This window comes from Arvicola amphibius, chromosome 14, assembly GCF_903992535.2.
Source record: "Arvicola amphibius chromosome 14, mArvAmp1.2, whole genome shotgun sequence".
NCBI classification, from domain to species: Eukaryota; Metazoa; Chordata; class Mammalia; order Rodentia; family Cricetidae; genus Arvicola; species Arvicola amphibius.
The window spans coordinates 2,137,446-2,152,086 of record NC_052060.1 but is presented as its reverse complement, the minus strand read 5'-3'; the positions used below and the strand labels follow the sequence as shown (position 1 = coordinate 2,152,086).

Sequence of the window (14,641 nt, the reverse complement as noted above, 5' to 3'; positions counted from 1 at the left end):
CCAGAGGACTGGGGCGAGGAGGACTGGTAGGCACCGAGTACCGCGGGAAGGCCTTGTCCGGGATGAACCGGAGGGAAGCTTCGGGACGAACCAGGAGAGCTCCTCGGAAGGCAACAGCCCGCGAGCCGCACTCCCTTCCCCCCACTCAAGCCCCAGCCGGGCCTCAGCTCGGGCGCCGCCACCGCCCCTGTTTTGTTTCCATGGCGACAGGCAGCGCGAGGTCCGCTCCAAACATAACGCGCTGTGGAAAACATGCGGCCCGGGGGACCCCCCCGCAACTCCCGCTCGGGGCAGAGACCTGAAGGGGCCCGGGGTTGTCTAGGCCACGTGCAGTTTGGCAAGAGCCCCCAAAGGCCGCCGAGCCGCACCCGATGCCCCTCTCCCAAGCCCTCCGGGTCTGCGGCGGTTCGCGGCTGCATTCGGCACAGGCGCCGCGACTCTCCCCGGCACGTCTGGACGGCAGCCCTGCCCCCTGGCCGGGGCCGCCTCAGGATGAGCCCGCGGCCGCGCGCCTCAGAAGTCCGCGGCCCCACCCCCGGCACTCCAGCTGCCTCTCAGGCCTCGAGAAACCGCGCCTCCCCTGGGGCCGCCCCAGCCCCCCGGCCCCCAGTGGCCCGAGAGGCGGCGGCCGGGGGCGGGCCCTGCCGAGGGAAGGCGGGAACTTCTGGGGAGCTGCTTCCGGGTCAGAGAGTGTGCAAGATGGCGGCGCCCATGGAGCTATTCTGCTGGTCAGGGGGCTGGGGGCTGCCGTCTGTGGACCTGGACAGTCTGGCGGTGCTGGTGAGGGATGGTGCAGGCGTCCTCTGCTACGCCCTGGAGGCCCGGGGAGGGGGTCCGAACTCTGCCGGGAGCTCAAACACGAGCGTATTGAGAGAAACTGAGGCAATCGAAGGCCGACGTGGGCTCAGTGACTACGCTATGATTTCCTAGGATAGATTCGTGTATCAGTGGAAGCAGGTCTAATCGGGATTTCAGAGATGCCTTTTAGACCTTGCTAATCCATTTATTGCCTGTGTGACCTTGGGGTAATCTTAGACTTGGCTTGCCTGCCCCTCAACCCCCTTCACCCCCTTCTTCACTAAGAATTGATTGAGTGTAGTTGTCGAGCAGACAGCCCACAGCCGGACCAGAGTCCGGGAAAGCTCTGTAACTAGACAGGTTTGCTTCACTTCACTCAACCTCTCAGAATTATACAAGCATTTACTATGCTTCTTACAGATGTCAGACATTGCCTTGCAGTGTTGTTTACAGAAAGGCAAACATGTAAGCAGAAAATAAAACGTTCAGGTATTTGATGTAAAAGCAGGAACAGAGTATAGAGATTGCCAAAGTAAGTCAGTACTTCCAGGGGAAGGGATAGTAGTGAGGAAGAGCTTTTGAGAGTGTAGGCGGCAGAAAGGAAGGTAGATTTTCCTGATGTGGAATTGTGGGAACGGACATAATGAACATGCCCGTAATCTCTCCGAGTTCCGTCGGCCCTTTCTGAATGGGAATGGCTCCTCCTTCCACCTCTCCTCTCGGTATAAGTGCCAAGTATATATAGCTCCTGGCACATAGTGGTCTAAGGAAATATTTCTTTTCTTTACTTTGGGAAGCCATACCTGGGCCTCTCTCCCTTCTGCTTCCTTCCCTGCAGACCTATACCAGATTTACAGGTGCACCCCTGAAGATACACAAGATCAGCAACCCTTGGCAGAGCCCTTCAGGTATATCGTGGCGCTGTAAGGAAGGGGATTGTGAGGGGCGGAGCAGGAGTAGGCAAACTATGATCTTTTTTCTCAATATCAGGAACTCTGCCTGCCCTTCGAACCAGTAACGGAGAGGTTCTCTCTGCACCACACAAGATCATCACCCGTCTTCGTAGAGAGGTGGGTGGCTTGACGGGTGACAATGAAGTCCAGTTCGTTCGCTGTAACGTTTGTTGCACACCAAACACATGCCAAGTGAGATAAGGGTGTTCCAGAGCACCAAGGATGGGGTGAAGAAGATCGTGTCACTGTGATAACCAGATACTGAACGTAGAGGACTGTGGGGAAGGGGCAGACTGAGATCCAGTTTCTTCTGAATGCTGGGTAGGGCGGGAGAAAAATGAGGGAGGCTGATGAGACATGGGGAATAAAAAGGAATAGAGAACGGCAGTTGGCTTTGGGGAGGCCCTGGAAGCAGAACTAGAAAGGAACTTCTAATAGAAATAGGCATGGGGGTACATACATATAATCCCAGTACTTGGTAGGAGCAGGATTATGAGAAATTTAGAACCATCTTTGGCTATATAATGTGTTTGAGGGCAGCCTGGGATACATGAGACCTTGTCTCAAAAAGAAAAAAAAGTCAGGTTTCACAGTGGACACCTTTAATCCCAGCACTTGGAAGGTAGAGGTAGGCAAATCTCTGAGTTCCAGGCCAACCAGGGCTAGATAGTGAGACCCTGTCAAAGAAAAAAAGAGTACGGGTCAGGCTAGGGAAAGAGAGAGAGAGAGGAAAGAAGGGATTTCTAAGGCTGTTTTGTTTCAGGGGCCAGATTATGCTGGGGAGAGGATTCAGGATGGCCAGAGCTCAGTGCTAGGCTGAGGGATTCGAAAGAGAATTATAAGAGCTTGGGAGGCCTTAGTTCTGTTCTTTTGCCTTTGACTGTGATGTGGAACAAGTAACTTAACTTTTCAAAGCAATAAATTCTCCAGGCAATAGTGGCGCACACTTTTACTCCCAGCACTTGGGAGGCAAAGGCAAGTAGATCTCTGTGAATCCAAGGCCAGCCTGGTCTAGAAAGTGAATTCTAGAACAGCCAAGACTACATAGAGAAATCCTGTCTTAAAACAACAACAATGACAAAAGCAATAAACTCTTGTTTTTGTTTTTAAACATTTATTTATCTTGTGTGTGGGGGTGTATGCACGAATGCTGCAGCATGCTTGGGGGGGTCAGAGGACAGTTTGTGGGAATAAATCCTCTCCTTCCATATGGGCTCCTGTGATGGGACTCATGTTATCAAGCTTGCTAGTAAGTACATCTACCTGCTGAACCATCTCGCCAACCGGAACTCTTTAAAACATGGGGGCTTAGCCAGCATGCTTTAAAAGGCCTGGCATCGCAGTGTTGTTCCAAGAGGGAACATACCATCAGAAATAGGAGCCTCTTTCTCATCTCTACTTTCCAGGGAGCTGGGAAAGTAATGGAAGCTTAGAGGCCCAGAGAAATAGAATCCAGACAAAAGCCAAGGTTCCTGGCAGGACCTGGGTTCCTGCCTTGATTCCTTGCATATAAACACAGCCTTTCCAGTTTCCAAAGTGTTTTTTCCTAAATTATTTCCAAACCCAGCCACATGGAGAGAAAAAGATTACTATCTCATTCCATAAAGGAGAAAGTGAGGTTTGGGAAATTTAAGTATCATACTCAAGAGGTTGTCTGGGGACAAAGCTTTTTAGTACAGGGAGGGAGCTACTAAGCCCCAGACTGAAGCCTGGAAAAGTAGGCCCCACTAAGACACTAGAGTCCTGGCAGGATATATGTGCAGTGATGGCACACAGACTTTGAGTGAAGCAGAAGAGAGCCAAGAGCTTAGTCATGAGAGACAAGTTGGAGGTGGGGGTGGCTGGGCATAAATTTACAGGGTTCAAGGAGGGTAAAGATGGTGCCCCCTGATTTCTGCATCACGGGCTGAGGCCCAGCCCGCAGTGAGCTCCACTCTGCTGCTTTGCGGTGTCTGGATCAGGAAGCTACTGTTAGAAAGTTGGCTGTCAGCGGCATGCTGCCAGCTTTCCGTGGAAACTCTGGGAGCTGCTCCCACTGTGCGGCCAGGCCTCCTTTCTTCCCCCAGTGGGTGCAGGACCTCACCAGCCAGTGGGCTCCAAAGCCCAGGCTTTCTGCCAACAGCAACAGGCTACTGGCTGGGCTGAGGCAAGGAGTCCTGAGCAGGCAAAGCTCAGAGGCTGGTGTGGGGTACCATCCCTTCTGAGAGCGTACCCTGCTCTCCTTTAGTGTTCACCTCACGGACATTTCTTCCACAGAAGTATAACGCTGACTATGATCTGTCAGCTCGGCAAGGAGCGGATACCCTAGCCTTCATGTCTTTGCTGGAGGAGAAACTCCTTCCTGTGCTGGTGAGTACGTCTGGACCTAGCATGCACAGCCTGTGAGAAAGGGGGCAGACACACATATCAGAGCAGCACGGGACTTAGAATTCCACCCATGATAGGCAGGTGCACTGGCTCACATTTTCTCTTCTCTTCTGTCTGCCCAATCCAGATACATACTTTTTGGGTAGATGCCAAGAACTATGTGGAAGTGACCCGAAAGTGGTATGCAGAGGCTATGCCCTTTCCTCTCAACTTCTTCCTGCCTGGCCGCATGCAGCGCAAGTACATGGAGCGGCTGCAGCTGCTGTGTGGCGAGCACAGACCAGAGACTGAGGAAGAACTAGAGAAAGAGGTAGCATTGGAACAGATGAGATGAATGCCAAAGAGAAGGGCTGAGAATGAAGAGTGTCCACAGTGGGGGCGCCACAGCTCCCCAGCCACATTCCTGTGTCCTTCCCTACAGCTCTATCAAGAGGCTCGGGAGTGCCTAACCCTTCTTTCTCAGCGCCTGGGCTCTCAGAAGTTCTTCTTTGGAGATGCGTGAGTCTTAACGCCAAGGGGAACAAATGGATGTGTGGAGAAAATCCAGCCTGAACTGGGTTGTGAAGAGGAAGTTCTTAGGACAGGCACTGACTCTGGTCAGGGACTGCATATGGGGCTAGAAGCTTCTTGGTGGTACAGGAGGGTGGGAAGGGAGAGCAGCCAGGCACAGGAGGGAATTGTTGGGCTGTGGGGCACTCAATGTATCCTTTATGCAGCCCTGGGATAGAGCTTCATTCAGGGCCAGGCTGGCGCCACCTGGGGGAAGACTCCCCTCACCAAATCCAGAGCTAGGTGTCCTGCCCTTCCCCTGGTGACCCCTGCTGCCCAGAGCTTACTCCACCAAAGCAGACTTTCTCCTCTTCTCCATGCTGACCCTCTGCATGGTTGTCCACTTCCATCCCACCCTTTTCTGTCTCTCCAGCCCTGCCTCCCTGGATGCCTTTGTTTTTAGTCATTTGGTCTTGCTGCTGCAGGCAAAACTGCCCAGTGGGAAGCTGCAGGCCCACCTTCGTGGGCTGCACAATCTCTGTGTCTACTGTACCCACATCCTTAGCCTCTACTTTCCCCGGGATGGAGGTAAGGAACGGATGCGGAGAAGGGGCTGGGGTCCAAGGACTAGCTCCCTTGCCCACTTTCCTTTCTTGTCCCCTAGCTGAGGTACCACCTCCACGCCAGACACCAGCAGGCCCTGAGACCGAGGAGGAGCCATACCGACGCCGGAACCAGATTCTGACTGTGCTGGCAGGGCTGGCAGCCATGGTGGGCTATGCCTTGCTCAGTGGCATTGTTTCTATCCAGCGGGCATCTCCCGCTCGGGCCCCAAGCACCCGGACCTTGGGCATGGCTGAAGAGGATGAAGAGGAATGATGTGTTCATGCTCTTAGGACTGATTTTTCTACTGTCATGCATTCCAGATGCCCCATTGTTGGAGCACCCCAAAATAGGGTGCTATCCCTAGAATAAAGCTGTTCACACTGAGACCAAACATTTTCTTTGTTATGGGTCTGCCATTTTCCTAGCTGCCACAATAGGAATGCATAGGTGTAGGCCTCCCCACTGGGTTCTAAAACTGCTTTAGTCCTTATACTGACTTATTTTGCTTTTCTACATAGGTCCACCTTCCCAAGTCTTCCCCATCCCTGTCTTGTGTTTACAGACAGTGAACTCACCCAAGGCCTAGGCCCAGTTTCCTCATGCAGTTATAGCACATGCATGGGGAACTGAAGACACTAGGGCTTCCCCCTCAGCACATACTAGAAGGGAGAACAAGATACCCAACCCTTGGCCTACGCCTGTGCCACTGTGAAGTTACCCGGTAGCACATGAGCTAACTCCCTTTAATGTCCATGAGGTTCCTTCACTGGCGCCGCCACAGGTAGGTGTGAATGGAGTAACCAGGTGAGATGGTCTCCAGGAAGCCCAGGTCAGGGTCACTGATGGTAAGAGGAATGTCCTTGGAGGAGCTGGGGAGAAGAAAGGCTGAAATCAACCCGCTGCAGCCAACCCCCAACGCTGCTCAGGCCCAGACCTGCTCTTGTACCCAGCTTACCGGTTTAACACGACTACAACTGCAGAGCCATCAGGGCGTATCAGTGCCACCGTGTCCAAGTCATTCTTCTCACTGGCCACCAGCCCTACTCTCTGGGATCCCTCAGGAATGAACTTGCTGAATGCAAAGACAGGAAGCATCAAGGGCCACCCTGAGGGCACTGTCCCATCAAGCTCCCCCAGCATCGTCTCTGCTTCTGAGACCTACCAAAGCTGCCTGGGGATGTGCAACTATAGTCCGTTGGCTATGTGGGAGACCTGGACGGGGGCTGGGAGATGACGGTTTCCTGGGCAGCCAACCTCCCTTCACTCCTGTGCTGCTGGGCCTCTGCCCTGTCCTGCATCAGTCACCCAGGGATTACCTGTGACTATGGTGCCACCTAGTCACTTCCTGCCTACATGGTGCAATAGAGGAGGAGTGTGCCTCTCCCAGGGTTGCCACCCTGAACACCTTCCTGCTCCTTCATGGTATAGGATGATGTAAGCCTGCTACGGAGTGCGGGTGCCCACCCCCTGCTCACCTGAAGTGGCCAAGGTGGTAGAACATGGGCTGTTTGTAGAACGTGTCTTTGGGGATGTCTACAATAATGGGGCTGTCAACAAAGTTGCGGACCCAGTTGGGCCCTCCCTCAGGATTCAGAGCGAGGTTCCAGTCAGTCCATCCAGCCACGTGGTAAAGTAGGTTCTAGAGTAGAAGCAAGGAAAAGTTAACTTAAAGAGGGGTATCCCTAGAGAAGACAGGTGAGAATCACATAAGGGAGCTGGGGTAGGAATGGCTTATTCCTTTGAAGGAGTGTCCTGTCTTAATATCTGCGAAGAGGATTGTGAGGATGAAGGCATCTCGGAACTGGGAAATTGGAGGCAGATATGGCCGTCTGGCCCCAGACAAGAAAAAAAGGACTGATGGGAATATACACCTATGAAGAAAATAATAACCCTGACATCCAGCCGGGCGGCGGTGGCGCACGCCTTTAATCCCAGCACTCGGGAGGCAGAGGCAGGCGGATCTCTGTGAGTTCGAGGCCAGCCTGGTCTACAAGAGCTAGTTCCAGGACAGGCTCTAGAAACTATGGGGAAACCCTGTCTCGAAAAACCAAAAAAAAAAAAAAAAAAAAAAATAACCCTGACATCCCACAGTTGCCTCAAAGAGCAAGCTGCCAAGCGAGCTGAGAAGGAAGGCCTGTTTGCCTATCCCAGGTGGTCTGTGTGGGAAAGGGGACAGTAAAACTCACTGTGATGATGCTGTGGCTGTACTGCGTCCCTCGACCCCAGGAGCCCAGTCGGACACTCTGTTCCCAGAACTTGGAACCCACACAGGCCTCTGAAGCAAAGAGTGTTGTGTTGGGGAACAAGCGGTGTGTCTCCCCTAAAGTGGCTTTGGCTGGAGCCAGAAAGTCCATGTACCAGTGTACAGCGATGCCATGAACGTACTTAGCTGCCTCTGGGTCTGAGAGCACCTACAGAGAGAAAGAGGGAACATTAGGAAAGGGGAGCCCTGGCCACAAGTCCTGCCCAGAGGACTCTGAAGGGAAAGGAAGTGGCTGGCAGGATGGAAGACCTGGGAGCTAAAGTGACAGGACAGCCATAGGGATTCGTCAAGCCCTGGAGTCCAGAGATGGTAGTGTCCCGGGCAACCAGATCCAGCCTAGGGTGTTCCACAAGTCTTTCTGGATCTGGCAAAGTGCTTGCCTAGCAGCTGAGGACCTGGGTCTGATCTCTAGCACCACATCCTCTCAAGGCCTTGCGATCCTAGCACAGGGCAAAGAGGGACAGGTGGATCCCTGGGGCTCAGGGGTAGCAAACCTAGCTTAATCGGTGAGAGACTCAGTCTCAAAAACCAAAACAAAACAAAGGCCACAGTAAACTCAGCTGCTGTTGGTGAATCTAAGGGCCACACCTCTGCCTGCACGGACATAAAATTGATACTGAGAGGCCAGAGTATGGTGTTGTGTGCCTTTAATCCCAGCACTCGGGAGATAGAGACAAGTCGATCTCTATGAGTTCAAGGCCAGCCTGGTGCAAGAAGTCAGGTGTGGTGGCTTATGCCTATAATGCCAGCACCTAGGAGGCAGGAGGGTGACAACTTCAAGGCCAGCCTGGTGTAGATAGCAAGATCCTATCTCAACTCTGACATAGGGAAGGTAACCTAAAATTGTAACCAGACATTTTGGATGGTGACTTGGGATTCACTGGGGCACCCTGGGAAGTTCTAGACCTTACCACCTGTGCCCAGCGGGGCAACAGCAAACGCTGATCATCTAGCATGAATAGCTGGACATCATGAGAACTGTGGGTAAGCGCTGGCCCTAGGTCGCGGGCAATGAAGTCTCTCTGATGCTCAGCAGTAAAGCCCAGGCACTGGAAGGGGTACCCAGTCAAGAGCCCTGCAGAAGGCTCATTCTCCACTGTCACTGCCCAGAATTTTATCTTGTACTTAGCATAAGCATCCAGAAACCTGGCAAGAAAGGGCACGTGTGATCAAAGGCAAGAACTGGATGGAGACCTTGGGATAGGTCTTGGAAATTTATGATCTGAAAGGCACAGAACGTAGAAAGATGAGCTGAGATGCAAATCTGGAAGTGGAGCAAGCCAAGGGGTAGGATATAGACCATGGTATCCCAAAGAGGTTGGTACAGACCCCATGGCTCCAATGGTCCCTTACTTGACAAAGTAATTGGCCCAGGTCTGGTGATAGATATCCCCTGGTTGTCCCTTGAGAGACCCTTTCCCATTCACTGCTCCGTTGGTCTTGAGCCAAGTGGGAGATGTCCAGGGACTGGCAAAGAGTGAGATGGGGCGTGGGGACATCTTCAGGGCTCGGTGAATCAGGGGTATCTGGAGATAGATGTCGTGAGGAGAGAGGCACCCAGAATTGGAACACACACTAGCCCGACCAGTGCATCAGGTCCAACCACCAGCCCCCACCCTCCTACCCCAGGGCAAGTAGGCTGCAGGAGAAGGGTTCTACATGACCTGCAGAGCGTTCTAACCTGGCCTTTCCCAGCCTTCAGCCTCAGACAGAAAAACCAATAGGACTGAAGCAGCCAGAATGCCCACCTTGAGCTTGGTGTCTTCTTCTGGGAGACTGAAGTTGGCTAGCTGGAAGTCATTAGGGGTGTCAGCATAGGTGTAGATACGAATGGAGAAGTCACAACTGGCCATGGGTACCCGGATGATGTTATATTCAATTCCTGCAGAAAAGGATGCCCAAGATAGGGAAATCTGAATCAATAGAGAATGGAGCTGAGTTTGGTGGAACCATGACGGTAGTCCCATCCCTCTAGAGGCAGAGGCTGCCAAATCCATGTGAGCAGACCAGCCAGAGCTCCAAGGTAAGACCCTATTTCAAATAAATAAATAAATAAATAAATAAATAAATAAATAAATAAATAAATAAAGGGGGGCCTGGCAATGGTGGCACACGCCTTTAATCCTAGCACTCAGGAGGCAGAGGCAGGTGGATCTCTGTGAGTTCAAAGTCAGCCTGGTCTGCAGAGTGAGTTCCAGGACAGCCAGGACTGTTACACAGAGAAACCCTGTCTTGAAAAACAAAAGACAGAAAAACAAACAAACAAACAAACAAAAACCAAAAAGGTGAATATGAAAATTGACTTTAATCACATGTTAGTCCTCAATAGGTTCTCATTCAATACGGTCCCTTCTCCAAAGGGAACCCAGGAAGTAGGTATGGAATCACAGAAACCAGAACTTGAGTGAGAAGCCCCTTCTGAGCAGTAAGTACTTAGCAAAACATTGAAAAGGTGGATCCCATTTCAGTAGAACTGAGGCAGCAACACTTGGGAGCATAAGCTTGTGATCCCAGAGCTTGGAAGACCAAGTAAGGAAGAGTTTGAAATCAGTCACAGCTGCATAGAGTGTTCTAGACAAGCCTGATATAAAGAAAGAAAGGTGGGAAGGGACAGCGGAAGAGGAAAGAAAGAGAGGCAGGATGGGGATGCAGCTCAGGTGGCAGAGCACTTGCCAAGAATGCATGAAGCTCCAGGTTTAAGCTCCAGCACTGGGTAAACAGTGTGATGACACACATCTATAATCCAGCTCTCAGCAGACAGAGGCAGGAGGATCAGCACTGACTTCACAGTGGATCTGAATCTGGAATACATGAGACCCCCTGGGGGTAAGAAGGGAGGAGGCAGACGACAGGGAAGAACGCAAAAGTCAGAGTAAAAAGGCTGGCAGGATGGTTCAGTGGGTAAGAGTGCCTGGTGCCAAGCCAGAGGACCTGATTCAATACCCATGATCCACATGGTGGAAGAAGATGACATCTGAAAATTGTTTTCTGACCTCCACACTCATGCACAGTCACAGTACACACAATAAATAATAAAATGTAATAAAAATTTTAAAAAATAGGGCTGGAGAGATGGTTCAGAGGTTAAGCGCACTGGCTGCTCTTCCAGAGGTCCTGAGTTCAATTCCCAGCAACCACATGGTGGCTCACAACCATCTGTAATGAGATCTGGCGCCCTCTTCTGGCATGGAGGTGTACATGCAGGAGGAACATTGTATACATAATAAAAATAAATCTTAAAAAAAAAATAAATAAAGCCAGGGTATAAAAATGTATCAATCATAGTGTGTAATCTCGTCCTGCCCTTCCTCACCTTCACTAGAGAAGTATGATTTGAGCAGCAGATTCTGGGCAGAGGGAGACAAGGCAAGGATGTTGAGAGCAGCGGCATCTGTCATTGCTCCTCCAAATCCTTTCACTTTCTGGAACTTCTCTTCTGGCTGCAAGGTCAGTAGTAGTCCTGAGGGCACCGTAGGGAAAAAGGGGGAGTAATCAGCGCACAGAGGAGAACATACTGATAAGTGATGTGACTCTGAGCCAGGGGACCCAGCCGGGCTTAGAAGGAGAACTAAAGCGGCCACCTGTGCCAGTGCGGTTGGCCTGGATGGACCCGACACTCAGCTCCATTCGTCGTCCACTTCGAGTGGTCTCATAGCGGCTGAAGGTACCAGGAGCAGGTAAGGTCAGGGGGTCAAGAGAGTCACAGTATGTGGCATTGCAGACACAGACCACTGAGCTGTAGCCAAAACTTTTAGGGATGCAGGGTTGGGCACCTAGAAGGCAGGGGCACAAGCAGAGGCAAGCATCAAAGTGGGTGGACGAGGGGAGTGGTTGTGCCAGTCAAGGAGACCGAGCAATAATTTGTTTGAAATCCCTCCACTATACTTCCAGCCCATAGTTGTCTCAGGCATTGTAAAGGAGTTACAGAGCCCCTGCTGGAAGTTCTCCACCATAGTGGGAGGTTTCCAAAGGACTGTGGGGCAGGGGAATTGTCCACGGGGCCACCCCCCTCTTTGACTTACTTACCATATGCCCATGTTATCGCCTGAAGTAGGAAGAATCCTATAAGCCTGGCAGCCATGACACCTGCCCCACCCAGGTGTTTGAGACACTCCTGAGAACAGAATAAGGTATGACTAGAAGGTAAGTCCTTCTCTACCCCACAACCCCTCTCCTGGCCAGGGTTTAGCTGCCTGTGGATGCTCATAGCATAGTCTCCATCTTTATTCGTGACCGGACAGTGCTCAAAGGCACTGGATGCTCCTCTCTGCAGCCACTGGGCTCGTGAGGTTTCTGTTCACCCCAAAGAGGACTCTCTTCACTCTGCCCCTCCCCCGCCCACAAATTTCAACCTGCAGCCCTCTCTCCACCTGTGCCTTGCTCAGAATTTAGAAAAAGAATCTGTCATTCGTTGAATTCTGTAGTCTGGATGAGCAGAATTCCAGAAGCAAAGTTGACAAGGCAAACAGCAGCCCTGCCTGCTTACCTTGCAGAGGTCTTAAAGACAAGCTCCTCAGAGTCAGTGGATAAGGAGAAGATTGTGGCGGTTCCAGAGTCTTGGAGAGACAGATCTGTGAGATAAAAACAGGGATGAAGACAGGTACATAGCTATAGGACTAGCACAGCGAGTTAATTCCGGCTTAAATGGGAAGGACAAAGTCATGTGATGACTAACACAGTCACGTGATAGAGGAAGTGAGGCAATTGAAGCCATGATTGTAATGGGCAACTGGATTCTTTCTGGCTGTTCATTCATTACATACCCTGTAAAACTCTGGGAGGCCTATGTGGTTGACAGCTTTAGGATGAGGCTAGAACAAGGATTTGTGTGGAGTAGGAGCTGAGTAAAGGCTCCTATTTCCAAGCCAGAGGGGACTTAGAGCCTCCAAGGGCCCTGCGCTCACACGCACATGCCCACACACAGATATACATACATAATTACAAACAGACAAACAGGCAAAATACCCCCACATAGCCGGGCAGTGGTGGCCCACACCACACAGATATACATACATAATTACAAACAAACAGACAGACAAAATACCCCCACATAGCCAGGCGGTGGTGGCACATGCCCTTAATCCCAGTACTCAGAAGGCAGAGGCAGGACAGCCTGGTCTACAGAGTGAGTACCAGGACAGGCTCAAAAGCTACACAGAGAAATCCTGTCTCGAAAACAAAGAAAGAAAGAAACAAACGAAAACCCCACTCGAAAAACCAAAAAAAAAAAAAAAAAAAAAAAAGAAAAAGAAAACCCCACATCCACACACTCTTTGCCCTAAAGAGACTGTGACACCCACGAGTCAGGCAGTTGCACAGAAAGAACTGTTGGCAGGTGTGTGTAGAGGACTTCCTGAGAGGAAGAGGGACCCTTTGTGGTTGAAGACCTCTCCGTAAAGGATTCCTGGAGGAGAAGGTGGCTGCAGTGACAGTGGCATGCAGGGACTCACAGTCTGGCACTGGGTGGCAGGGCTGAGGGAGGAAGTAATGCCTGCCCACTGGCACTTCCTGATTCCCATGTTGCATCATAGCTGCTGACTGGAAAGCTACTCATCTTTCCACACAAGACTGGGAGGTTGATGAAGAAGTTCAGAGCTGGAGTGCTGGTCACAGTGAAACCTTCGGTGGACCGAGAAGAGGGCTGTCCCTGGGGTAAGATCTATTGGCAGTGACACACACCAAATGGTCTGCCTGACGCCAGGTCTCTGAGTCTTTTCCTCATTGCAGGACAGAGACAACAGCATTATCTCACAGAGGCTACCGGCTAGGTAAGATAAGCCAAGTGAGGCACTTAATAGGCATCAGGAGCTCTATGCTTGTTGACTGAGTCTTTTCACGCTTTTATGATTATGACAGTGAAGTCTTAGCCACACACCCTCTGAAAAATTGATTACTTATCTTGGATTCTGACAATGTTCAAGTATAGTTTCTGGGAGATACGTAGTGTTTGAGTCCTGGCAACTCACAATCACCTACTGTTTGCTTATCATGTTGAGGTCAGTAACTGAATTCCTCTACACCTGTTTCTTATCCATAAAAGAGGAGTGGTCACAGGTCTGTTTTGAGAGGAGTATGCTTAGAATGAACGGGGCTGCACACTGAATGTTGCAGCTAAGCAGGCTTTTTAGCAGCTTCTTTAGACTCCCTGGATTCCAGGAAGTGTTGCCTAGGACCTGTTCGCCTTGGGGCCTGGCCCATCTAGTTTATGCACCCAGAATTCCACAGCTGTGTGCCGATGGCCTCAGCAATCAGATGCTCTAGCATCTCCAACCAGAGCTTCTTCCTTCCTTCCTTCCTTCCTTCCTTCCTTCCTTCCTTCCTTTCTTCCTTCCTTCCTTCCCTCCTTCCTTCCGTATACAACATTCTGCCTCCATGAATGCCCACGCACCAGATCTCATTACGGATGGTTGTGAGCCACCATGTGGTTGCTGGGAATTGGACTCACGACCTCTGGAAGAGCAGCCAGTGCTCTTAACCACTGAGCCATCTCTCCAGCCCCTCTTTTTTCTTTTTTCTTTTCTTTTTTTTGTTTTTTGTTTTTGTCCTGGAATTTAATCTGTAGACCAGGCACACCTTGAATTCATAGAGCTCTGCCTGGCTCTGTGTCCCAAATGCTGGGATTAAAGCTGTGTGTTACCACACAGCTTTAATTTTGTTTGAGTAAGAACTTGATTGTTGCCAGGCAGTGGTGGTGCAGGACTTTAATTCCAGCACTCAGGAGGCAAAGGCAGGCAAATCTGTAAACTCAAGGCCTGTCTGAACTACAGAGCAAGATCCAGGACAGTCAGGGCAACACAGAGAAACTGTGTCTCAAAAAACAACATAAATAAAAACTTGATTTTTTTCTTTTTAAAGACTGATTTATTTTTAATTACATATATTGGTGTTTTGCTTTATGTTTGTCTGTGTGAGGGTGTCAGACCCCTGGAACTGGAGTTACAGATAATCGTGAGCTGCCACATGGGTGCTGGGAACTGAACCTCTTGAAGAGCAGTCCAAGTTCTTAACTGCTGAACCAACTCCCTTCAGCTCTCTTTTTTCTTCTTTGAGACAAAGTTTCACTATGTAGCCTGGACTAGAACAAACTATGTAGACCAGGCTGGCCTCGAACTCACAGAGTTCTGCCTGCCTCTGCCTCACAAGTGCTGGGATGAAAACTTGCACA

The 14,641-nt window shown here is 50.9% G+C and overlaps 2 protein-coding genes across 4 annotated transcripts; one reads left to right on the top strand and one right to left on the bottom strand.

The window, feature by feature from the left end:
• The first annotated feature begins 223 nt into the window (after positions 1–223).
• Positions 224–5,604, top strand: Mtx1 (metaxin 1). Of its 2 annotated transcripts, none has more exons than XM_038311088.1 (8): positions 224–780; positions 1,637–1,706; positions 1,789–1,868; positions 4,008–4,100; positions 4,246–4,428; positions 4,540–4,616; positions 5,041–5,195; positions 5,272–5,604. In XM_038311088.1, the coding sequence occupies exons 1-8, from the start codon at positions 253–255 to the stop codon at positions 5,484–5,486; spliced, it is 1,401 nt and encodes a 466-aa protein (XP_038167016.1). In that variant the 5' UTR covers positions 224–252; the 3' UTR covers positions 5,487–5,604. The 2 variants fall into 2 exon arrangements, with proteins under 2 accessions (XP_038167016.1, XP_038167017.1); XM_038311089.1 differs by having other exon boundaries at positions 5,093–5,195; positions 5,272–5,499.
• Positions 2,844–12,122, bottom strand: Gba (glucosylceramidase beta). Of its 2 annotated transcripts, XM_038311087.1 has the most exons (12): positions 11,963–12,122; positions 11,503–11,590; positions 11,058–11,249; positions 10,790–10,936; positions 9,225–9,358; positions 8,830–9,002; positions 8,388–8,622; positions 7,400–7,624; positions 6,689–6,852; positions 6,169–6,285; positions 5,932–6,082; positions 2,844–4,130 (listed from the first exon to the last, which is right to left on the bottom strand). In XM_038311087.1, exons 2-11 carry the CDS (start codon positions 11,555–11,557, stop codon positions 5,977–5,979), a joined length of 1,548 nt encoding a protein of 515 aa, XP_038167015.1. In that variant the 5' UTR covers positions 11,558–11,590; positions 11,963–12,122; the 3' UTR covers positions 2,844–4,130; positions 5,932–5,976. The 2 variants fall into 2 exon arrangements, with proteins under 2 accessions (XP_038167015.1, XP_038167013.1); XM_038311085.2 differs by lacking the exon at positions 2,844–4,130 and having other exon boundaries at positions 5,487–6,082.
• Positions 12,123–14,641: the final 2,519 nt, after the last annotated feature.